Here is a 25,146-nt window from a genome sequence, read left to right on the forward strand (position 1 = left end):
TACAATAAACTTTCGTAATTGTATAGCCACATTGAATATATTGTATAGCAATATATTCAATAAAGTTCGTGTTGCTATACAAATACACGAACTTCTCGATCTCGAGGTAACCGCAAACGTTAGCTTCTGCGCCAGTCCAAAACATTTTGATTCAAGAATTAAAGAAATACCTGTCTCTTTACTAGTTATATTTATATTGATAAATTTTATGATTTGTCGCAATGTTATATATTTTGTATAGTTTTTGAATGTGGTTATAAAAGCATGAAAGCGAAATAATGGCATTTTAAAACAAAATTTCAAGAGAAAATTAGCTGTAGTTCTTAAAAAAAGTATATGGATACACTCTATAATATAATAAACCATCGTGCAATTCATTTTTTGAGGCCGATATAATAATACTTCCGCATTTTTTTCAGTCATTCCATAATACCACAATTTCAATGCACCATCGATATTTTTATAATGCATAAGCTAAAAAAAAATGTGTAAGAAAATCACCTCTTCCTCAACTTTTGTCGAGCTGCATAGAAAAGCATGCACCGAAAACAATAATATTGATTCTTAGTGAAATCGTGACTGCTATTTGAGGTATAAAGTGAAGATGAATTGTCTAGCTCGCTGAATTATTTGTGCGGTTGTTGAGAACGATTGACGTGCCATTGACAGACCGCGAAATTCGTTCCTGGATATTAGAAACGTGAGGAGACGTTGCAAAAAGAGAGTGCGCGGTTGTAGGATAATTTAATCGACGGGAAAACGAGACGGGAAATGAAATAACAATCGACAACTAGGATTAGATATGCTTTCGATACTTGATCGATCTTTCCTGATCTATAAAGAACGTTCACTTAAGAATGAAATTTTTTATAGCACTTTCAACTAATATATTAAGTAATTATTATGAAAATAAAAAATGTTCTTTTATATTTTTCGCAGGATAAGTATTTTTTTTTCTTTCAAATTATAACGGTATTATTTAAGGTTCGCGCGAAAGTATGCACATCTGCCAGGATGTTTGCAAACGTTTTATCGCATGAGCGATATATATATATATATATATATATTGTACTTGTACCGTTTGATTCGAATTTTGAAAGTGACGCATCTTAAAAAATATTTAATATTGAATTATGATTTAAAATTTGTTGTAAAAAAGTTTAAATCAACACTTTATGTAATCGAAAGTGAATGCAGGCTTCTCGTATTACAGCTAACAAAGAATAACATAAAAGCTAATTCCTGCGTATAATAATATCTCTATAAAAAAATTAGCAATCAGTAAGATCGAAATTAAGGCTCGAAACAAACGATGGTAGCGAGTGCATGCTCATGAAAAATCCTTATCCTACACGAGATTCTCGAGCATGAAAGAAGCCATTCCCTTTTAATCCACTTCCTCCTTTTCGTGGGACGACAGCATTTTGTGGCATCGCCGGCCGAAGCGATTTCCCGTGTCGGGGCTTTGAGTTCCCATTCACGTCGCAGCCGTCCCGCGAGAAAGTATATACCTCCAGAACTGCTGCCGCAGATACATACGTAGACCGAATATCGCGTGCCGGCACACGAAACTCGCGCGTCTCACTTATCGCCTCTGTGTGAAAGGCGTGGATAGTTGGTATACTTACGTTTTCAAAGTTTTTCTGCTTTTTCTATACGCGCGTAGGTATATTTTATATAGTTGAAACGCGAGAGTTTGTGCTTCAACGACAAAGTGCAGCTGTATAGGTGCAAAGGTGCTGCGCGCATGCTATTTGGAGGACCGAGAAGCGTGTCCTTTTTTTGAAAGCAAGGATTGTTGGGAAGCAGCACCGCGATTCCGGTGAGTCCGTATGCATTCGAGGTCAGCCTCGAATTTTTGTAAGGTGCTATGTATAGTCGAAGAATATAATTGAGAAAGATATAATTGTAGAATATTTTTCAAAGCCTCAAACGCTATTTAATTGCAAGAAAATTATAAGATAATATAATTTCTTGCATCAGATAAATATCCATATGCGTGTATTATCATAACGTTTGATTTTTAAATAATTTATAACATATATAATCAGTCGGAAAATGTAAAAACTCGACTGGCTTATTTATTGTCCCGGAACTCATTATACCTACACAAAAAAGTGCTCGTTCGACGTGTTTTGCTATGCGAAAAATTCCATGAAGAATTTTTTACATGTACATTTCCTGCATTAATAATTCTACGAAACTGTAAAATTTATCCCATTATTATAACAATGCATTTTTATACGTTTCTGTAATTTGGCAGTGTAGTATAATACTTAAAAAGCCTAGATAATGCTTTTACATGAAATTAGTTAGGGTAACAAAATACATTGTGCAGAGTTTTTTGTAGAGTTATCCCGATGTAAATATTCAAAAACCATGCAAAATTGCGGGAAAAAATTCTCAAGTCACCTTTTCTCTAGCAAATATAACATGGTAGTAAACTCAGTTGTCTTGCGTGTTTCTCAAACGATAAGATCCACACTGGGTTTGTCGCGTGCTCGCTAATATAGCATCGTAACGAACTCAAGGGTTCAACAATTAGAAAAAAAAGTTTAAAATATCAAATTGAGTAAACTCATAATGATGTATGAAATTCTATAATTAGACACCTACTCCTAAACGGCATCTAATCTCGACTATAATGTAGCTTTGGTTGCATTCGCATCATCCGTGAACATCTGAAGTGATCTTTACATTCTGGTTCATCGCGTGTGTTATTCTTTTGCTTCTAACAATAGAATTTCTCCAAAATAATAGAACTGCAAGGTTATCTGTAATCAGAAAAAAAAATAATGTTCTTAAGTTCGTGAATCTTCTATAACAATGCACACGAAACTAGTTACTTTAACTCCTCAAATAAATTAGCTCCTCACAAAACATGGTGTAACGTACTGTTGTCTGATGTTCTCTCTTAATTAAACTAAAAATCCATTTCTTATTTCAACATTAAAAAACTAAAAAGATAACTACTGACCAACATTTTGACGTCTTGCCCTATTTCAGCGTGCGACTTCCCTACACAACACACGTGCTGCTAATTATTCGACTTTTCTAAAACCATTTGCATTCCCCGAACAGCCCAGAGAGTAGCCCATTGAAAGGCTAAAATCAGTCGATAATAACCGCCTGCGGCAGGCAGCTCATCAGCGCCAAAAGAGCCGGCCTTTCTCCGACGGAGAAAAAAAATAAGTCCCCGAAATATTTCTCGACAGTAGCTGGGCCCAACAAGAACACGGAAGAATCTTCCGTTTGCTTGAAGCATATCAACGCCGAAGACACGTACGAGGGCCGAATCGCGAATGCGGCTCGCGGCTCGTTGGCTCGTGCTCTAATGACCTACTCCTACGCGGTGCGGCGCTGCAGCAGCATCGGCAACGAGCGACTGCCGCCACAGCAGCTCGGGCCTCAGTCCTCGGCGACCGGTTCCGAGTCCCGGGTCCTTTCAGCTGCTCGACACGGCTGCGGCCAATGCCAGCGACGCCTTGACTCGAGGCCCGAACGAGCTGCCATGGGACGCTCGCAGCACTGCCAGGCGGTGAGTAATATCCGATCGTTTTATTTTTTCGTTTTTTATCGATGTAGCGTATGCGTAAGCTTCTGTGGAATTTCGGGCCTTTTCCTGCAGCTGGATTATATTGGCGAGTCAAAGGTGGTGGCGAAGGTCTACGATCTATGCGAGGGGTGCGGTACAATAAAGTTTGATGCGCGACAGTGCGCGGACCAGCATATAGTGGTATATATCGCTTGTGTGTTTGGTATATATACATATGTGGATTTAGAGTGGACAGTCTGTAACGTGAAAGCCTCTTTGTTTGTGCTGAATCGAGGACGAGATTTCGTTACGGTTTCTTTGACCTTTCTAAAGGAGATGCTGAATTTTTAAGCAGCTTAACAGAATCCTTCCTCTGTTTCAGGTTATGCTCGTTTCGTATCCAAAATTGACTTGAATCTGTATTATTGAAATCATGTTTAAACATTAGTTGATATACAATATTTACTCGACAATCTTCATTCGCTAATTCGGAATTATTTAGTAGAAAATCTGGTAGAATCACCTAACTGTTATTGTTGCGGAACGCGTTGATTAGATAAAAACTAAAATCAATACTCAAATACGTCGTTAAGATTTTATAAGGAAACATAGACGCAGGTTTATTATTTGACAAGCTATAACGAATTATTATCCTCATAACGTCTTATTGTAAAACCGTTTAATAAGTCATTGAACGTCTTAATAAGTTAATATACCGCGTTTGTAAAATTAAAGCAGATGTATACAGATAGTTTTATTTTAATTCATAATGCTATAACAATTTTTCCAGGTCTTACTTGATATATTTACTAGACCCATAAGGTTTTAACTACCCACTTAAGGGTAGTAACTTGTAAGGCCTAAATACGAACTGAAAGTATTGTAATGAAACGTAAAACCATAAATTTAAATGCTATTTTTTTTTTTACATGGTATTTGGAACTCGAAAGTTCATCGCCTCATCTACGCAAGCCTTCCACGCTGCCCTATCTCGTGTCAACCCCACCCAAGATGCACCTCTCCGATCAACACCCACCCGTCCTATTTCTACTAGATCCGCTTTTACGTTGTCCTCCCATCTACTTCTAGGTCTACCTAGAGGTCGCGTTACCATCGGCCTGCCCTTCATGACACGCGCTGCCGTACGGTCGTCTACCATTCTCGCTACGTGCCCTGCACATCCCAATCTGCGCGATTTTATTATTCTGTTAATATTTGGTGACGCGTACAGATTGTGTAACTCATCATTGTGTAGTCTCCTCCATTCCCCGGTGTCCTCATCTTTCTTCGGCCCGTATATTTTTCGCAAGACTTTATTTTCAAATACCCTAAAACGGTTGTCCGCCTGCTTAGTGAGAGCCCACGTTTCGCACCCGTACAGAACCATCGGCAGTATTATTGTCCTGTATATTCTTATTTAACGTTTTTAGACAACAGCCTCGACTTAAGTAAATTACTCACGGCGTAGAAGCAAGCATTACCCGAATGGAGTCTCTTATTTATTTCGACATTAATCTCGTTTCTATCATTTATGGTCGTACCCAGATACCTGAATTCGCTAACCTTTTCAAAAGTAAAATTCCCAACTCTGAGATCTTCCTCCCCTCTGCAGATGCCTAGCTTATCCACAATCATGTACTTTGTTTTTGATTCACTCACTTCTAACCCTGTATACTCCACCGCTTTTATGAGGATTTCCGCGTTTCTTGCTACCGTTTCCCTACAATCCCCCAGTATATCCAAATCATCTGCGTAGCCTAGTATCTGCATTGTTCCATTAAGCGTTGCGCCCATCTGGCTAACCTGCATTTTTCTAACGGCATACTCTAACGTTAAGTTGAACAGCACCGTAGAGAGCCCATCCCCTTGTTTTAAACCATCGCGTATCATGAAGGGTTCTGATACATTACCGCCTACTCGGACCTTTCCCGTGCTTCCGTTCAGACATATTTGAATTAATCTCACGAGTTTTTTCGGTACACCGAGAAGTACTAGAATTTGATACATTTTGCTTCGCTTAATAGAGTCGTACGCTTTTTTAAAATCTATAAATAGTTGGTGTATGGTTTCGCAAAATTCCCACTTTTTCTCTAACAACTGTCTTATGGTAAACATTTGATCGCTCGTCGATCTGTTGCGCCGAAATCCGCACTGATAATCTCCTACTATATCTTCCGCGAATGGAGTGAGTCTAGCTTGTATTACGTTTGACAGAACTTTGTAGCACGTTGCTAAAAGTGAATACCCCTATAGTTATTGCAGTCTGTCTTATCCCCCTTTTTAAAAATCGGTATAATGATAGATTCCTTCCAATTTTCGGGTATTTTTCATTTTTCCAGATGGCACATACTAGTTTATAGATTTTGAAAGTGAGCTCGACGCCCCCATATTTGAGTAACTCAGCTGGTATAGAGTCATTTCCCGCGGCTTTGTTGTCTTTTAGTTTTTTAATCGCGGCCTCTACTTCTTGGTAGCTCAGTTCCTCCACGTGGGGTTCAGCAGTGTGAATTTCGTCCCCTAATTCTTCGCTATTTTCGTGCACGTTTAATAATTTATCGAAATATTTTTTCCACAGCGACAGTAATTCGTTGTCATTTGTTACGAGGTCCCCGTTTTCGTCCATCATCAATTGCGCTCTACTCCTAAAACCCTTTCTGATGGCGTTAATCCCTCTGTACATTTCGTGGGGGTTATTTTCCTTACTGTTAGTTTCTATTCTCCTAATAAGATTCTTTTGATACTCCCGCTTCTTATTTCTGTAGATCGCGCTCGTCTGTTTCCTTACGTTAGAATACTCATCTACGGTCCTATCGCTTCTATTTTGTAAGCTATCTAATTTAGCCTTTTTGCGCCTTTCAAACCAGAGTTCGCACTCTTCGTCAAACCATGGTTTGCTCTTTGGCTTTATCTTTTTACCCAGTACTTTGTTCGCGGCCTCTTTTACCGTTTTTTCGATGTCCCCCCATAAGCTATTCGGTTCGTCATTCCCCTCCGGCGATGTGTTTGCTTCTTCAAGTGCCTGAAACCTGTTATTAATTTCTATCTGGTACCTAATTCGCTCTGTTCTATCTCGTAGTTTCTCAATATCGAAGCTTTCTACCTTGTTTGCTCGCTTACTATTTTGATTCGCTACTAGTCTAGCTCTTAATTTGGCTACTACTAGGAAGTGGTCCGAGTCGCTATCTGCCCCTCTGTAAGCCCTTACGTCAAGAACATTAGTATGACGTCTTTTTTCAATGAGGAAATGATCAATTTGGTTCTGTGTGGCCCCGTCCGGCGATGTCCACGTTGCCTTGTGTATGTTCTTGTGCTTAAAACACGTAGTTTTGATTATAAGATCTTTTGCCGCCGCAAAATTTATGACCCTAATACCGTTATCATTGCTGGCTTCGTGCAGGCTTTCCTTACCTATAGTAGGCCTAAACATTTCCTCCCTACCTATTTTAGCATTGAAATCGCCTAATACTATTCTTGTGTCGTAAGACGCGAACTGGTCGATTACCTGCTCTAAAGTTTCGTAATAGAGATCCTTAGCTTCTTCTTCTTTGTCCTCCGTAGGACAGTGTACATTAATAAATACATATCTATACCATTCACCTTCGATAATGATGTACGAGAGCCTATCATTGACGTATTTGAAACTTTTAACCGAATGTATGATGCTTTTGCTTACGAGAAATCCGGTGCCTAGAGATCCCCCACTCCCGGCCCCATACAGGTACGTGAAGTTACCCGATGCTAGTACTCCGCCATCTGGCCACCGCGATTCCTGTATTGCTACCAAATCTAGATTGTACCTATCAGCTTCCTTTTCGAGTTCTTTAAACGCACCTACTCTGTATAGACTGCGAACATTCCAAGTTCCGACCCTTAAGTCCCTTTTGGTTCGGATTTGATTTTTTTGAGCCATGATGTTATGTTAAACCCGCGCGCTTCGGATCCTGTTCCGTTCGCAGGTGAGTCCACCGTTCTAGAGGTGATAACTCCCATACCTCTAGAACTAAGTATGAGAGCTTTCCGACTTTGACGAGGACAGTGTCAATTCGTCGTCAGACACACTACGGTTTCATTCTCGCATCCTAACGCCCCCCTGCAAGGCAGCGCGCCTTCGCTGGCATCGTTACCGCGTAAGACCAGGTGACGAATCATTCTACACATCCCCTTTTGGGGCAGTTGTCATCGCTCCCGCATCCTCCTCGGCAGCAGGATTTTTGCCCATTTTTGTAATGTGTGATGAAAGAGATAGATTGAGAGATAAGAGATAATGTGAAGTGTTTTTGTTGTTGTGGTGCTTGCGTAGTGTTTCTAGATGAATGCGTTCGACAGTGTGGGCTCATCACACCCACGCCTGTTCCTATCGGCTGTCCGCGGCTGCTTATTCAATTTATTCGCAGCTAACCTCTTTCTCAGGGGCTGTTCCTCTAAGGACGCGCTGTGTAGTAGTGATAGGCACCCACCCGTCCGATCTGGTCGACAACGCCCAAGACCCGCTTAGGGTAGCGGCATTGTAACAGAATTTAAATGCTATATAATATGAAAAAATAAAAATAATTGAAAAATTATGAAACATTGGTAAAGCGTTTTGCGAAAACAAAAAAAAAACAATTTGCAATTTTGAAAGTTTTAAATATCTCCGTGTTGCATAAATGAACTTATTGTCTTTTATAAAGAGGGTAGAGTATAACAATTAAAACTGTTATTCTAAAAATAATATAAACCTATTTATAGATTATAGAACAGTATGCATAAGAATTAAAACAAATAAATAAATGTAGAAAACATTTATTTATTTGTTTTAATATAATTAGTTACTTGAACGTTACCCGATAAACTTAGTTTGCAATTATGATTCATGTTTAATATAATACTTATTGAATTTTCTAGTTAGAAACCTGCTTAGACCAGGTATATATAGAAAGTTATTTTTCTTTGATTTATGAAGTTGTTTTTATGATTTTTTTCCATACTGCTGCATAATAGGGAACAGACATGGTTTTGCTATATACATATAAATACTTATATACAGTAGAAAATAGCATAAGAATGCGTTATGCGTCAATTTTTTGCTGATTTAGTACCTCTAGGCCCTAATATGATTAATTAAAAATTCATATGTTTGAGTAGTTTTTAAAACGGCAGCTCTCCAATATAGCGGCTCAAAGAATAAAGACCTAACCTAACGTACGGGCATTTGAGTGCATAAATTCAGTCGTCATGAATCTATTTTGATTTTGAAGCATTATCTCTCACCTCTATTATGATTTTTGAGAAAACAATAAGGTTTTTTATGTATTAAAATTTACATACGTTCATACATCTATATATTTTTTCATCCTTCGCGCCGCCATATTGATCAGGTGAGTTCTCAATCGTTTAAACGTATTATTAGCAAACTGAATTTTCAAAACAATATTACTTAACAAATATTGCAGAAAAATCGTAGTTCTTGTACTTTTGTATAAGATTTATCCTTAACTTTATTTTAAAAAAGGTTTTAAAAATCATGTCTGTTCCCTATTATATAAGGTCTAATTATTTGGCCTAAATTTTTAATTCTTTTTAAACACTAATACAATTAACAAAAATTTCATTGTACTTCTTTTTAACTTATGTAGTGCGTGATCTTATATCAATATTATATTTTTCATTTCCATTCAAATCGATGAACTTATAACCATAGTTGATCCTCTAATGATACGATTTTACCGAATGTTCGAAACCATCAACATGCAGAAAACTACTTTATAAAAATTTTCCATGTAATACTTTGTCCGATTCAGCGCGAAGGTATGCCATCGTCGCTCATCTAAAAGTTCGTTACAAAAAACTTCCTATATTCATGTCTTCATTAAGATTTATACGAAAAGATATGGCGACGTGGATGCATTCACCTACAATTTTAGAACACATTTACAGATAACAAGACGTCCGGAAGTGTATTTATTAATTGTCTCTGAATCGTTAGTCCTAACGATGTTCTGTTACAGAACTATATTTCTTTGTATATAATAAAAAGATACAAATCTACTACTATAAAGTTCCGTGATTTTGTCCCTGCACACATAATAAAATACTAGTATATACTGGCGGCGATCTTCTAAAATATAATGCAGATCACAGCTCGAACATATGCAATGCAAAAACGATGCTCTATTCTTAGCTTCTCAAACGTCGCACCAGCCGACACGGATGCATAGCCAACTTAAATTAGCATGCTTTTTAAAAATACAGCATAAGACCGAGAGTTTATCGCGCACATCTGAGCGTGAAATCCGATGTCCTTAGAGCGTTGGCGGCTGAATAAAATTGCCACAAGAGCACGATAGCTCTCTGCGATGCATAGTGCAGTACGACGTCCAATCGATTTCATTTACTTTCTAATCGACGCCTCGCGTTGTAACGAGCTCGTTATACTCCGGTTCCGAATCGCAAGACTCATCTTTCTCTCATCGATTTTGCCCTTTCGCTGCGCCTCGCAGCTTTGTAGTCGTACTCGCGAGCGCGGCGGGCTTTCATGCATCAGTTGAATCTGTTTCACAAGGTTTTCACTCTTTTCCTTTTTTTTCGTGCGCGCTCGCGCGACTTTTCCATCGGGACTTTCGCAAGAAAATTATTTACCGTGCGATTTGTCATTATACGAGTTACATCACGGACTGATGATAATAATGACGGAACTGATACTGTAATATAAACGACGGAAGTGCCTCTAATAATGTACAATTGTATAGGATTTCTTTTTCTTTTATATGGATGCACGTTTGAATTTAAGATATTTTTTAATCATAATCCTGCCGTTTGTAACGAAGCATTATATATGTTGGTTTCCACGTAGCGTGTCTTTGTATAGAGAATATATTTCAAGTACGTATGTGTTAGCAGAATATTCATGAACAAGAATTATACGTTCGATAAGATTTACAATTTCAAAGCTTCATGTGCATTTTAATAATTCGAGCTGAATAAATCCGAAGAAAAATTGATTATTATTAGTGCAACGTTTTCCCTTTTTTCACGTCTTGTTAGGCGTAAAGCCTCATTAGTGTGACTTTACACTCTTGAGTATGAACGGTATGCTCTGAACTCTCTAGACATTATTCGGTCAGTTAAGGATACGCTTAAAAGCCAGCTATAAAAAAAACAACTCAATGTGGATCACTATATTCGATTTCTCCTGCGCCCGTCTTTCCTAAACACGCAAAATATTTATATGAAAATTGAAAAAAAACACACGCTTGCGTTTTCTTTGCATATACACGCAACACGCAATAACTCGAGTCCTCGCAGCGCAAACGTAAACGTGTCGCGTATATGCGAAGTTCCTTTATTACTTAATTGTTCGGAATATAACCACTTTTAGGAGCGCGGCATTAAACCGTCGGCTCTAATTGCGAGCGTAACTAACACTGTTCTCACGCGCGCGTCGACTTGAGGAATAAAAAAGGAGAAAATAACACGCGAGCTCGAGATTCTGAGGCTGCTCGCGAGAGATTCGGGAAAAGTGCGGCGCTAGGAAATTCAGGAAGAGAATTGCGATGGCATAAACCCTATATGGTACATACACGTAACACAGCGGAGCCGCGTGGACCTTTACAACAATAGCGAGGTCCTTGCCACTATAATACACGCCGACTTCCCTTTACAAATTCAAATGAGACTCGCTCGAGTGATTTATACCCAGGCGGGGCATGAATTATTCAACGAGCAGCGCACTGCACACACACGTACTCGACTTTTCAGAGCGTCGTATGTTTCTTTCACGCTTCCTTTTTTGACCTATTTGTTGCTAATTCTCCGAGCTTGGATTTCGCGAAATCTCAATAACGAATCTGGAGCGGTTCGAGCTGCAGCAAGTTCAAGAGCATACGTGCATACGCCTATCGATATCAAAAGGGGGTCAGTTATTTTATCTATGAATACATGTATGTATATGTGGCTCGATTGATTTGCATAAATCATATACAGTGTTGATATTTCAATACAATGCCATTAGCCCGCTGCGGGACCGTAATTAAAATGTCTCACGATCACATAATAGCGCGGAGGAACAATGCGATACCGTGTCATTGATAGTTTTTATTTGGTTTCCCATTGCAGACCTTCGCCGCTAGGTTTAGAATACGACCGTTTCTTTACGTCGCTTGCTTGGCGAGCGTAATTGCAAGCTTCCTGGTCGAGGAAGCTTCAGCACATGGAAGACTGATCGAACCGCCGTCGAGAGCCTCCATGTGGAGGTACGGTTTCGACACGCCAGCCGACTACAACGACCATGAATCTTACTGCGGTGGCTACACGAGGCAGTGGCAGCGTAACAACGGCAAGTGCGGAATTTGCGGCGATGCATGGGACACCAAGCCGGTGAGATTTTTTTTTCACGTCGTCATATTCCGCTTTTTCATGATCATATAAGAACGAATGCTTTTGTAGAATAGAAGAAAGTCTCGACGATTTGCGCTGATTTGACCGGTGTAATTGATCGATGACATAATTTCTATTACATCGATTCCATCGATGAGATCAACCAAAGGAAATTCATACAAGTGTGTGCATAGTCACTGATTGCAAAACGGTGATACGCGATGTTATTCATTTCTCGGTTCCAAAATTTTACATACTCAATACGGAAGCATTGAATTTCATAGGCGTGATTCATATATAATATGCGCGCGACCAGTCATCTCGTCCCGCCATGCCCGACTTGTTCTATTGAACCCTCTCTTATGACACACACTATTTTAATGAGTTAATACTAAAGCCCCAGTGTAAACATGACTCACGTTGATAAAAAACAAATAAATACATAAATAAAATGAAACGTACACAGCCACGAGCACACGAGACAGGCGGAAAATACGGCAACAGCGTGATCGTGCGCCGCTACCGGACCGGGGCCGTGATTCCGGTGCGCGTCGAGCTCACTGCCAATCATCACGGCTACTTCGAGTTCCGGACCTGTCCCATGAAGTACCGAGGCCAAGAGGTGACGCAGGACTGCCTCGACGAGTACGTGCTCAAGGGCGAGAACGGCACCGTGCGCTATTATCCCGGCGAGGGCAACCGCATTTTCGAAGCCTACTACAAGCTGCCGGACGAGCTGACCTGCAGCCAGTGCGTCTTCCAGTGGCGATACGTCGCCGGCAACAACTGGGGAGATTGCGGCGACGGAACAGGTGAATTTGCGGTCTTGGTGATTTTTAAAATGATCACGCGCACGCACACGCTGAATATAGTATTACGTTCCAAAACGGCGAGAAACGCAGCAAAAAACGCTTTTACGTAGCGAGTATAATATACGTATATACTGGTCCGTGTATATAATGATGCATTAAAATTTGTATAGAGCTCACGCGCCTCGGGTGAAAGTGTTATTAATATCTCAAAAAGTGTCCGCGACCTATATTGCGTCATTTCAAAAGCAATAGAGTTGCGACGTGAGATGGTAGCAACTGCAACATTCGTTGACCCGTACTTTGGCTTGCGCAATAAAGTTTCCTTCCTAAAGTTTTACGTCTCGCAATGAAACCTCGTCTCAGGTTCAAAAAGCGGTCGTATATTCGTGGGCTCTATTATCTGACTTTTCATACTTTTCGCGTGAAAAAAGAACGTAACAATTTTTCGTTATTATCTTCCGGAATCGAGCGAAAGCATCATTATACCTCGGAAGTTGCGCAATATCTTAACGGTACACAAATTCCAACATATTTTTTTATTTCCCTTTTAAAACGGACCATTTTACTATGAATTAATTCGCGTTAATGCGTCGCTCGCTAATATCTCGCTGTTATACAACAATCTGCAACGCTGAATTTTGTAGGCGCCGTGGGTTGCGGTCCACAGGAAGAGTTTCGAGCCTGCGCCGACATAGCCATCGGTGACGAAGAAGCAACTCTGCCGCCTCGTCCTCGTCCTCCGAAGAGGCCGACGACACCATCGACCGCCAGCGTTCCGTCATCCACAGAAACAAGCGATTACTCGCCCGAATACAGTGGACCTTACTGGCTGTTCAACCTCATCATCGCCGGTACGTGCCTCTTGGTTGTTCTGGCCGTCATGGCACTGCTTTACACGTACTACTATCACGCTGGCCGGGCGAAGAAGTGGCTCATGGCTAGGAGACTTCTGACACCCGAACAGCAGCATCAGCCACCCGTCGCTCCGCCGCGACAAAAGAAACACTACACCACGACCGCTAATCAAATGCAGATCTAAACGATCGTGATAATTGCATACGAATACAAATTTTATTTATTAAGGCTTATTGGCATATATATACTCTCTTACGAATCCGTCCAACCGAGAAAGAAGATTCATCGGTACTTTTCGACACTCGTACATTTACAAAACATTGTAGCTGTAATGAAAGAGATGTGCATACTGTATACGAGCTGGAGAGGAACGTGCATTTAGTTATATACATACCAATTTATATCTAGCATCGTACTGATGAGTACGTGTATATATATTTATGACTGAATGTAATATTAAACGTATTTATTTTTTAGCAAAAGTCGCTTTATTTCATACTTTAATAATAATCTAAGATTTCAATCACGTAGATAGTTTGTAGTTTCGAGTTTACGTGACATTTTGTGTAAGTAGTTCGTAAATGTTGATATAATATGTACATACATACAAACTCTTTAAAATAATGGTATTGTTTTGCGATATTTATTTTGGATGTAAGATTCATTAAAATCCTAAAAAATTGCTCTCGTATGATACTGTTGTACTTTGCTTGTTTTTTATTTTTTATTAAATTGTAAAAAAACGTTCCTAATTCAATTCCAATTGCATTAGGAATTTTAGTTTTGATTTCTTTTCTCAATTTTTATATAATAATTATATATTCATATTAACAGATTTTTTAAGATTTTAGGCTATCCTTACCAATGTTAGACTAAAAAAAAAACTTATGCAGTACATTCCTTATTTCTTAAGAAGCATATTTCTAAAATCTGCGTTGCTCAATGGCTGCAAGACACCATTTCCGGATATCTCAGCACTTTTATTATTAGTAACGTTTTTTATAACTGTTCGAGGTACCATGGATAGAATTGTTTTGGGATTTCCGAAGTGGGACCTACTCGTTGTAGAACCACCCAAAGATTTAACTGTGTTTGATTCATCTGTACCTGGAAGATGTTTCCTTTGAGGAGGTTGACTTATTGCTACGTTTATAACTTTATCTGCGATAGTCATTCCGTCTGTAGCTACTAAAGCTTTAGCAGCACAATTTTCATCGTCAAATTCAACGTACGCTAAACCTTTTGAATGACCGTTACGGTAAGTTACTATTCGAACGTCCTTCAAACTTCCGTGTACTCTGAAGATATTTTCCAAATCCTCTTTTGTGGTTGTTGGAGATAAGCCTATAATTGAATAATTAATTGGTTATACTAATATTCAAGTTTTCAATCTAATCTAGTAACATAAATGAATTAACTTGGTCACCTTTAACAAATAGTTTATTCTTTTCTAATTCAGTCTTGTACTTAAATATTGGCCCTCTCGACGTTTTATCAGGATCGCATCTTGAAATAAACATTGGTCTGCCATTTATACGCGTTCTGTCAAGTTTAAGTGCTTCGTTTACTGCTTCCTAAAATTATATTTAACGATTTGTTAATCAATTCGATCATTGTCATTATAAACGACAGAAATTTTATAAAATTTAAAAAATGTATACCTCACTGCTTAATGAGACGTAACAAAACCCTTTACTACGCCCTTTGAAATCCTTAACCATTCTGAATGAGATAATGGGCCAAATAGGTTTGAGAGCTTCTCGAACTTCCTCTTCAGTTGCAGTATAGTCCAAGTTACTAACAAATACAGTGATGTTGGGATCTGCTTCTTGTAAATTATTCATGTCTTCCTCCATTTTTTCATCGGCTTCTTCATAACCAGGAGGTGGAGCTACCTTTGATTCCTCATAACCAGGAGGAGGAGCTACTTTTGGTTTCAAATTATTTTTACTTTCACTGGTTGGTTTCTTTTTATCTAATTTCAAAGTACTCTCTCTTATTATTGGTTTTGGTGATTTATCCATTTTTGCTATTTTTGTAGATGAACCTAATTTTTTCCACTTTGCATCAGCCTCAATTTTTCTTTTTCCTGCTTTCTTGCTTGAAGGAACTTCTTCATGTGCATTGGAATATTGTTGAGATTTCTGCCTCTCTTCTGCAACTTTCTCGAGTCGCTCTTTTACCTTAGTTTCACAGATTTCCATTTGTTCTAATGTACCTTCATCGCGTTCAAAATTTATCCAAGCATTAGCAATGCTTTCTGGCCAGTCTTTGACCGATGTTAACGCTTTTTGAAACAGTTTACGTAAGTGTTTGGTGTCACCATAACATCTGTAAATTGAGATACAAATATTGCATAATAATATTATGAAGAATACAAATTCTAATTATTAGACAATTATACATTAAATAAGTACCTTTCTAAAGAAATATATTCTAGCCAACTAGTTGCTGATTCTGAGTGGCCTTGAGACATAATATCTGACCATAACGAGCGCGCTTTTTCCATGTCATTCACATGGATTGCTTCAGTTCTTGCCCAGAATTGCAAAATTTCGCAGCTTGGATCCCCTTCAATGCCAAACGATGCAAGATGATCACAAGCTCTGTTGAAGGCATTTTCAAGAATCTCAAGATTTTTCTTTTCATCCTCAGATTTATCGATTCTGCGACGTAAATATTCAAGATAACTCATCCAAACATTTCTGTATTCTTCTGCTGTAGAAAAGCCGACTGCAAAAGCACTTTCGATTAATTTCTGTACATCTGTTAATGGACTATTCTTTTTTTCATAAAATCTAATCCAATTTTGCCAAACTTTTGCACACCAAGGAACATTTCTCATTGCTCTTACATAAATCTTTTCTGTAATATCATCTATTTTTATGTTTGTTTCTACGTAATGTATATAATCAGTCCATAATGTTGGTTCAAGACTTATATCTGTTATTGCCCTCTCATAAAGTAGGGCCACACGTGCAGGATCTCCAATTTTCTTTTCATGAGTCAAATAAGCTTTGTAGGCATCAAGTCTTTCATTCTTATTTTCTATAGATTCGATTTTTTCTTCAAAAGGTATGCGCTCATTTAACTGTGCCAGAGCTCTTTCATAGCCACTTTTGATAATCTTGTCATCTTCAGTGCATTCCATACCTTCTAAAGATCTCCAAATTTCGTATTCTTCAAATGTTTTTTCCATTCCAAAAAGAGGACATGCTAACTGACGTTTGTATAGTTTGCCAATTCGATTAATTTGAGTGTTCTTTTCAGGGTCTGTCTTATCCATCTAAGAAGAAAAAAAATTGCTTTATAACTGATACACTAATCAGAATTTAAAATAAAATTTGGTTTCTTACCATGAGAGCCATAAAGTTTTCAAATTCTCTATAGACATCCCAAATTAAAGCCCCTTTTGTGACATGCAGACCAGCTGCAGTTAAAGCTCGTTCAAATATATTTCTTATCTTCTCAGTTGTCTCTTTCTCTGTGCCCAGTCCTGTACTAAACTGTAGATATTCCAACCATATTTCTACAGCTTAAAAGATTTAAAACAAAAAAGTTTAATATAATCGCATATAACCACCAGTATCCATAATGTGAATAATTATGGAATTATAAATCAGTCTTGTCATGTTTGCATTAGTCAATGTAACTACAATATTTCATATTTTTATACTTACATAGGTAGTCGTTAACTGCTCGTTCACACAGTTCTATGACAGCCTTCTTTTCCTCTGATGTTTCGGCAAGTTTTATTTCATCCCTGAGCCACGACAGCCAAATTTCAGTCGTCAAGGGGTACTTTTGACTCATGCTCTCCCTTGCTGCCCTCAGTCGTTCCAATTCTCCCATGGATTGCAATTTTTCAATAAGCTTCTTGTGGGTATCATAATCATAGGGGTCAGTTGCCAGCTTTGCTTCAATAAGGCGAACCTCGGCTTCATTGGCTTCATCTTCATCATCGCTGTTACCATCACTGTCCTCATCCTCCATGTCCTTGTCCTCCACTTTTACTCCTTCAGCCTCGGAGTCACTTGTCAACACCTCATCGTCAATTTTCTCAATATCCTCGCTTTCCTCGTCCGACGTGTCGGCGAGTAGTTTCCTCTCATTTTCCTCTTCATCGGCAATCTCGTTCATGTCCATTCTCTTTGGAAAGGCTAAACGTTTGACAGATTCCTTCTCCTCGGTGCCTTTGACTTAAAATTTATAATTTACTTTTTGTTTTTCTTAAGCCTTATCAGCACCAGGCTATGTACCCATTTCTACTCTACTTATACTCAATATAAGTACTGAATGAGGAATCTTTAGAGAATTGTGTCTGAGTCCTTTTAGGTTAAAACGAGAGCTTCGAATAACCAGCTTCTAACTCTTTCTTTTTCCTTTCTTAAAATAATGAGTTATCGGCTCCAAGCCATGTATTCAAGCCTCCTAACTCTTTGTGATGTATATTACTATAAAAATACTTTAAAATACAACGTTATTGCCCGACCGGTAGATCCTCTGATGGGATTGATTGACCTTCGAGATACGCCTGTGTGTACCTATGCTGTAATCTCCGGGCTCCGGCCTCCGGGTGTAATATTTTGGTGATACCAGACCGGAGAGATTGCCGATGCAAATGTAAAGTTCAATGAGGATCAACCACAGTGTCAGAATTATTAAGGGCTATCACACGTAAAAAGGAATAGCGAGGAATAGCAGCTGACAGCCAATCAGAAGCAATTAAACGGACTCATTCCTTCATGTTCTCTCCCCACCACCTCAATAAGGAACAAGTCCGTTTAACGCTTACTTCTGATTTGCTGTCAACTGCTATTCCTCGCTATTCCTTTTTACGTGTGATACCCCTTAGAAAGGTGGACCGACTGATGCTATAATAATTTTTAATAATTGCTGTGATGCTTGTAAAGTCGCGTAGCTCGTGGTGCACGCGACGCGGGCTATTTGAATATTGAAATGACACAATAGAAATTCTCTCTTATTATCTCAAAATTTGTTGTTAGTTGTAAATACAGTAAACCACTATCAAAGATTCTTTTGGTATCTACAATCTACCCATGCGTATACTTTTTAAAGTTTCATATGTATGTGTCATTTCTTTTCTTTCACAAGTATAATATTTATAAAATACAATTAATTTGAAAATTGTTTGTTAAGTTATCAAAATCTAAAAATTGTACTGTCCAATTCAACAGATAATATTATTCACGTAATATTGATCTATATGAATATAAATTTTCAAATTTTACAATTAAATTGTTATTATGAAATTATTTTGAAATAAATCTCGTATAGTTTTATTCGCAAGTATAAACATTATTCAGAGTATAAGAGAATGGTCGATTGATTAAAAAAGAGCTTATTCATGCAAATGAAACTCTATTTCATTCACTTTATAATCAGGTCGGCCGCTTTGGTGGTTTACTTGCTGATCGTGCAACTCAGAAACTGACTCCGCGCATTTAATAAAACAATGTTTCGGCAGTGGGAGCACTAGTATGCTATGTAGTTTTAAGGTACCAGAACGTATTTAATTAGTTACTTGTTTATTCGAAGGCTGATAGTATACCAAACAGCTTTTATCTATTTTTGTAAGTATTAAGAAGAAATAGTTTATTTTTTCACATTGTCAGTCATCAGCAGTATGAATTCGTTGACTCTGAGCTTCGATGTAGTGTATATAACGATATAATACTGAGTTGCGGTAAGAATCAATCGTGTACGTATATAATCAGATAAAAACATTTTTCTAGTCCACAATTTTTTGGTAACTAAATATTTCGTGCATTCGGTGTTGTATTTCCTAAATTGTATAATGCACGTAAACACTGTAGATTATTTATATGTTGCAAATACGACGCTCGTTATACATAATCTTTTTTTTTAGTTTAATCGTTGAACAAGCTTTGCCTAACTATTCGCGATGGTTTATTCGAGCATATCATCACAATTTTTATGAAGAGATGCACATCAAGAAACATTACAATGTCTCGCGGATTTAGAATATACTATTTCAATCGTTATAACTATTAATTTATTTCAATTTCTTGATTAATTATCAGATCAGAAGAATAAAAAACGCCCTAAATATAGTAAGTGTTCAAATAAATTTGGATGCACAGGGCAAAGACGCAGGAAGGACAGGAAAAGACTTTTGGTAATATGATTTTAATATTATGCAATTGTGAATCGGCATCCAATGTTTACACATTATACAGTATTATTAAAAAAAAAAAAAAAAAAAAAAATGATGACCTCACGAATTTAATAATTTTAGTGGAATCGTTCAAGGTTTTATAAGAACTGCTCTCGAAGATCAACTTCTTTCACTAATCGTAGAGCCAAAAATTTGAACAGGATTAAGTCGTCTTTTTGGGGTATTTAAAGTAAAAAAACTCATTTAAATGTCAAAGCCGTTTGTTATGGGGTGACATCAGCTTTTATTCCGCGGGCAATGAAAGGGTGAGTCTATTTGTTTTTTTTTAAACGAAAACATCATTTCATGCTGAAATATGAATCTGAAAAATAACTGATAAATACGCTTACAAACTTACAGTGTTTCACTCTGCTATTCAAAATGTATCATGCAGTTCTTGGAATTGGGATTCTTATACAAACTTTTCAATTGTTCGTCATTACGCAATGCCAGTGCCCAGAGTACTTTCGGTATTTTCGCAACGAGACCACCGGAGAAATCATGGGAATAGTAGAGATTCATGTACCGCCGAAAAATGTTCCTTTACATTTGCGTGTAGTTTTAAGCGTCGACACAGTCCTTCCTACAGTACGTGATGTATATATTCTGTTTTATAAGACTATGCTACTATAATTATCAATTATTAACTATCAACAAATCACAACATATTCTATTGCAGAAATACGTTGGGCGCATAGAGTTAGAGAAATCAAAAGAAGAGTCTATGCGACTGGTTCTCCAAGGCATGCCTATTTATTATCGGATCTACTTTCCCGTCCGGCACCCTATTCCAGTAGTCACGAGTATCACGCTGAATGGCGTTCTATTCTGCAGAGGACTACCAGGTAAATTGCCGATCCATTAAATATTTCAAAATTGAATATCCATTATAGATAAGTTTTTCTTTTGGTTTGAAAACATTTTGCATTTCAGCAATGGGGATGATCGTGACGAATATGATATTGGAGCACACCCTGTTCCCACCGCGAGTGATTATTCCTCTATCGGAGCAACTGCTCAATTTCATTTCGAATCACGGAAATTCTTCAACCATTCTCGTGAAACCAACCCCTTCTACGGACAGACAAACAACGGCAATGGTACCTGACAAACAGGAAATTCCACCGACCGTGGTACCGACAAGTGATTTGCAATTCGATCGTCCATCTAAGCCCATGACAGTAGATTTGACGTGCGGATCATCAGGAGAATCCCATCTAGTAATCACAAATAGCGAAGTGGTTACGCCAACTATGTGGCCATGGTTAGCTGGCGTTTTTCTAATGAAAGATGAATTAGAATTCAAATGCAACGGAAATCTCATTTCGAGACAATTTGTTTTGACAGGCATGTGGCTACAAACAAGTTTTACGATTTAAAATAGTTGATTGATTGTTATGTATTAATTTAATGACATTTATTTTTAGTGGCTCACTGTTTGAAAGATGACGGCGAGAATATACCACCCAGCATGTTGGTAGTATCTCTTGGCCGTTTCGATTTATATGTTTGGGATGAGCAAGGATCTTTGAACGTAGACGTACTCGAGTACAAAATTCATCCAGATTACGTAAATCCTCTGAGTGCCGATTCTGATTTGGCGATAATCAAGCTTATGGATCGGATTGAGTATACCCCGAGAATTCGTCCCTTGTGTCTTTGGATGGGAAAACCAGACCTTGACAGAGTTGTCGGAACATTTGGCTACGTAGTCGGATGGAGCAAAGACCAGAATAAACAGCAGTCGAACGAGCCACGAATGTCTAAAGCACCAATTGTATCGCAGGTGAATATAAATTTTCGTTGTGAATTTCATACAATGCGCAATTATTCGAGCTAAAAAAAAACATAATCAATTCTTATAGGAAGACTGTCTGAGGAGTAACGTTGCATTTCTCGACGCAACGTCTAACAGGACGTTTTGCGCTGGTACAAGAGATGGTGGCGGTTCTTGCATTGCCGATAGCGGTAGCGGATTCGTAATGTATCATACACGTATAAGTCGTTACCACTTACGAGGAATAGTTTCCTTATCAACGATCGACGCAAGAACAAGATATTGCGATTATAAGGAATACGTCGTTTACGTGGATATCGCTAAGTATTTGTCTTGGATTCATCAAGAGATGAACTCCTGAAGCAATAACACGTATCGATTTTAAATGATGGATTTGGTATTACATAAAAAATCCTTTTGTTCGTAATTTATTTATATTAAATAAATTATACACCTTTTTTAATTAAAATGTTATCATTATTAAATTTAATGATTTTGGGAATTAGTCTTTTAGATCTGATACGGCAAAATGGTTAAAAAGTGGCTCACCTAAATTCATAAGAGCATCTAAGCTCACTTGATAGGAATGCATGAAATAACAATGGTGACCTCGACGCTGTTCGTGCCTTTTTTATCGCTAGGATAAATTGTCACGCCGTAATTGCGCTCGACAAACGTTTAATTAAAACTTTCTTCGGAGTCGTGGTGTAATTATACATCTAGAAAACATTCTCAACGGAACCAATCTCTTCTAACGAATACATTCATACCTATGCTTCGCCAGTGCAGTTGCAGTATGCAGTTTTGTAAATGAACCAATAAATAGAATCGCTGAGAATCTTCGGCAATCAGTCATGTTTTTATTATACCAGCGCAAATTGATTTTCGATTCGTTATCGGCAGTTTTGCTTTCTTTAATACTTTTTCATCTGGCGGTTAGCGGCAATGAAGTCACTTTACCATCCGTTCAACGGTAATAATATTTTTTTTTTTCGACAACGTTTATTTTTGATTTTCGCTTTGATCGCTTCAAATTTCTAGTGCACAGTTTTCTTGAACGTGGATTACCGATTTATCGCTCCGAAAATAATATGTACGCGCTTTTTAAACTATTTTTAAACGTTGATTCTAGTGAGAAGATCGATGAAGCAATTAAGATCATAGGTGACTTTCTTCGAAGTGAGAAGGGAATCGAGTGGTTAGCTGAATCAATAAAAGAACGCAAATCGCAGTTAACGACTATCGACCTAGTAATAAATATTTTGGAAACCCCTTCTTTAGAGGGTCAAGTGTGGGATGCTGCGAAGGTTTTAAAGGAAGCTCTAGAACTAAAGACCGATAGCATTGACTTGAATTTAAATAAAAAAGGTGCAAAAAGTAACAGTTCGGAGGAAAATTGGAATAATGCAGTGACAGATGTTGAGGACGAAGACGACATTTTATGTTTATACAGGAAGAACAGTCATAATCCTCAAATGAAAAAATCTGAGGATTGGAGAAAATTGTTAGATATTGCACCTGGATACACTATTCATTCAGTTACTGATAAAGGCTCCAAGTATCTTATATGTTTGAAAAAAATTAATATAACAGAAACGCTTACAACGACGTTGCCGACTTCAATAATTACGACGTTACCGAATCTAACAGAGGAAGTCCAAACAAGCAAGAGTGAAATCAATGATAATTTCTATACGATGCATAGCAGAAGCTTTAATCAAACAGCATCAGTTGAAAATAAAAATTCTACTGAAAATTTTGATAACCAGACTATTCGAAGAGGGCTAAACCGTCACCACGATGAGAATACCAGTAATTCTGGAGATGACTTTGAAGAGGATTGTTCTACCAGTGAACAAGATGAAAGTGACAGTGATGTTGCTCAAGATATTAGTTTGAAAAACGTTACCCCTCTATATTCGGGAAAATCAATCAACCACCTGCCAGTACAATCTAGAAGAGGAAATCCTTTAAAAGAAGAACTCTCAAGTCGAAATAATAGTATTGACAAAAATAATAACGTTGAAAGATCTTTGAAAGATAATAAATTATTACATCCTCAACACCATAGAAAGAAGCACGAGAGAAACTGGAATGGATTATTGGAACCTCAAAAAACCAAAAGACGCCATAAACAAATTCGTGACAATATTAAGAAGTCAAGAAAATCGATGAAAACGAAAGAAGATCCGTTTACTTCATTAGAATCTATAAATAATAAAAGACAACAGCCCAATGAATTTGAATTTCTACTACAAGATAAGCCAAATTTTCAATTTCAAATGATAAATGCAATACAGCAAACTATTCCTTTTGTGTTATATCTACATAAATTGCATTCCGAAGAAAAAATGCAACTAGTAAATAATATGCTCGATTGTTTGTTTCAAGAAAAGCCTCCGTGTCATAACGTTCGTCAGCAAATTTTATTTCCATTCTTACCACCCGAGGATGATAATCGCGGACAGTTTCCATGTATGTTTTCTGAAAATTTTAATCAAACAGTTACAATACCATATTATTTAAAAAAAGTTATTTTACCTAATAATTTTGTTGGTCTTCTACAGATTTCGATGTTACCACCAATTACTAATGAACTAAAGGATCAAGTTAACTTTGTTATACCACTGCATAATTCAAATTCACTGTCAGAATCAAACATAAATAACAATAATCACCCATCACGAATTGATATTAAAAAAATGCAAACAAACTAAGGCAGGGATCAGAATTTTAAGTTTGTTTCAAAAAATAGTGATACAAATGATCAGGCCTGGAAGAGTGAACGACAAAAATAAAGAAAATGCGATTGGATTACTGATGCTTGATAAAGACAAAAATAAAAATAATTCTGATGTGACAGAATCTAATTCAAATATTAAACATATCACAGAAAATCTAAATCCCGCAAGCAAAAATATTAGTGAAATAAAATCTTAAGTGAAAGTGAAATCATGCAAAAGAATGTTAGTAGAATAGCATGATAAATTTTAAAGAATAAACAATCAAGATTTTTTTTTAAGATTGAAATTAAAAGCTTATTTGATAACATAACTAATAACATTACATATGATCACGCATTTATTGCACAAAAAATAGATTTTATTACTATTTAAAAACTGTAATTAATAAGTTCATTCTTCGAATGTAGACAAAAATAAAATAAAGACAATCAGTTTTTAAAATGAATAATAAGTAATATTTGTGGATTCAAATATTGCACAAAGATAGAATACTATTAAACATTAAAAAAAATATTTAATGCTTTTGGATTAAATTCAACTTAGATCTATAATAATGAACAGAATTAGATTGAAACGTTTTAGCTATGAATTTGAATAACTTCAAAAGTGAAAATGTAGATGTTAAATAAAAATTTTAAATACCCATTAAACTAGATTTTTTATTAAAATGTTAAAATGACTCTATCGGTCTATACAAGCACAATTAATTTTGAAATAATAGGCTATGACACTGTCTATTCTCAAAATTTGAGATCTTGAACAGGCATGCGCTTCAAAAATAAATAAAAATTTTATTGTTTTATTTTTTTTATTTATTTTTGAAGGGTATGCCTGTTCAAGATCTAAAATTTTGAGAATAAACAGTGTCA

General features: G+C 37.3%; 4 protein-coding genes across 8 annotated transcripts; 3 read left to right on the forward strand and 1 right to left on the reverse strand.

The window, feature by feature from the left end:
• The first annotated feature begins 1,150 nt into the window (after window positions 1-1,150).
• On the forward strand, window positions 1,151-14,039 carry LOC100118708. The gene is made up of 4 exons (XM_008213871.4): window positions 1,151-3,538; window positions 11,630-11,890; window positions 12,357-12,702; window positions 13,347-14,039. The coding sequence occupies exons 1-4, from the start codon at window positions 3,335-3,337 to the stop codon at window positions 13,739-13,741; spliced, it is 1,206 nt and encodes a 401-aa protein (XP_008212093.2). The 5' UTR covers window positions 1,151-3,334; the 3' UTR covers window positions 13,742-14,039.
• LOC100118670 (squamous cell carcinoma antigen recognized by T-cells 3) lies at window positions 14,027-18,205 on the reverse strand. Its single transcript, XM_001602532.6, has 6 exons — window positions 17,238-18,205; window positions 16,914-17,092; window positions 15,975-16,843; window positions 15,219-15,888; window positions 14,984-15,131; window positions 14,027-14,901 (listed from the first exon to the last, which is right to left on the reverse strand). Exons 1-6 carry the CDS (start codon window positions 17,701-17,703, stop codon window positions 14,459-14,461), a joined length of 2,775 nt encoding a protein of 924 aa, XP_001602582.2. The 5' UTR covers window positions 17,704-18,205; the 3' UTR covers window positions 14,027-14,458.
• A 735-nt stretch (window positions 18,206-18,940) lies between these two features.
• LOC100678756 (serine protease gd-like) lies at window positions 18,941-24,398 on the forward strand. Of its 4 annotated transcripts, XR_004226976.2 has the most exons (9): window positions 18,941-19,279; window positions 19,623-19,717; window positions 19,838-20,022; window positions 20,117-20,344; window positions 20,436-20,601; window positions 20,690-21,103; window positions 21,184-21,542; window positions 21,622-21,952; window positions 22,040-24,398. XR_004226976.2 is itself a non-coding variant. In XM_003427660.4 (8 exons), the coding sequence occupies exons 4-8, from the start codon at window positions 20,138-20,140 to the stop codon at window positions 21,892-21,894; spliced, it is 1,419 nt and encodes a 472-aa protein (XP_003427708.1). In that variant the 5' UTR covers window positions 18,941-19,279; window positions 19,623-19,717; window positions 19,838-20,022; window positions 20,117-20,137; the 3' UTR covers window positions 21,895-22,371. The 4 variants fall into 4 exon arrangements, 3 of the variants coding, with proteins under 3 accessions (XP_003427708.1, XP_016844274.1, XP_016844273.1); XM_003427660.4 differs by having other exon boundaries at window positions 21,622-22,371; XM_016988785.2 differs by having other exon boundaries at window positions 18,941-19,264; window positions 21,622-22,371.
• On the forward strand, window positions 22,236-24,722 carry LOC100678828 (putative uncharacterized protein DDB_G0280071). 2 transcript variants are annotated; one of them, XM_031925626.2, is made up of 3 exons: window positions 22,236-22,506; window positions 22,666-24,008; window positions 24,101-24,722. In XM_031925626.2, the coding sequence occupies exons 1-3, from the start codon at window positions 22,388-22,390 to the stop codon at window positions 24,124-24,126; spliced, it is 1,488 nt and encodes a 495-aa protein (XP_031781486.1). In that variant the 5' UTR covers window positions 22,236-22,387; the 3' UTR covers window positions 24,127-24,722. The 2 variants fall into 2 exon arrangements, with proteins under 2 accessions (XP_031781486.1, XP_032457616.1); XM_032601725.1 differs by having other exon boundaries at window positions 22,251-22,506; window positions 22,666-24,722.
• Window positions 24,723-25,146: the final 424 nt, after the last annotated feature.

This window comes from Nasonia vitripennis, assembly GCF_009193385.2.
Source record: "Nasonia vitripennis strain AsymCx chromosome 3 unlocalized genomic scaffold, Nvit_psr_1.1 chr3_random0004, whole genome shotgun sequence".
NCBI lineage: Eukaryota > Metazoa > Arthropoda > Insecta > Hymenoptera > Pteromalidae > Nasonia > Nasonia vitripennis.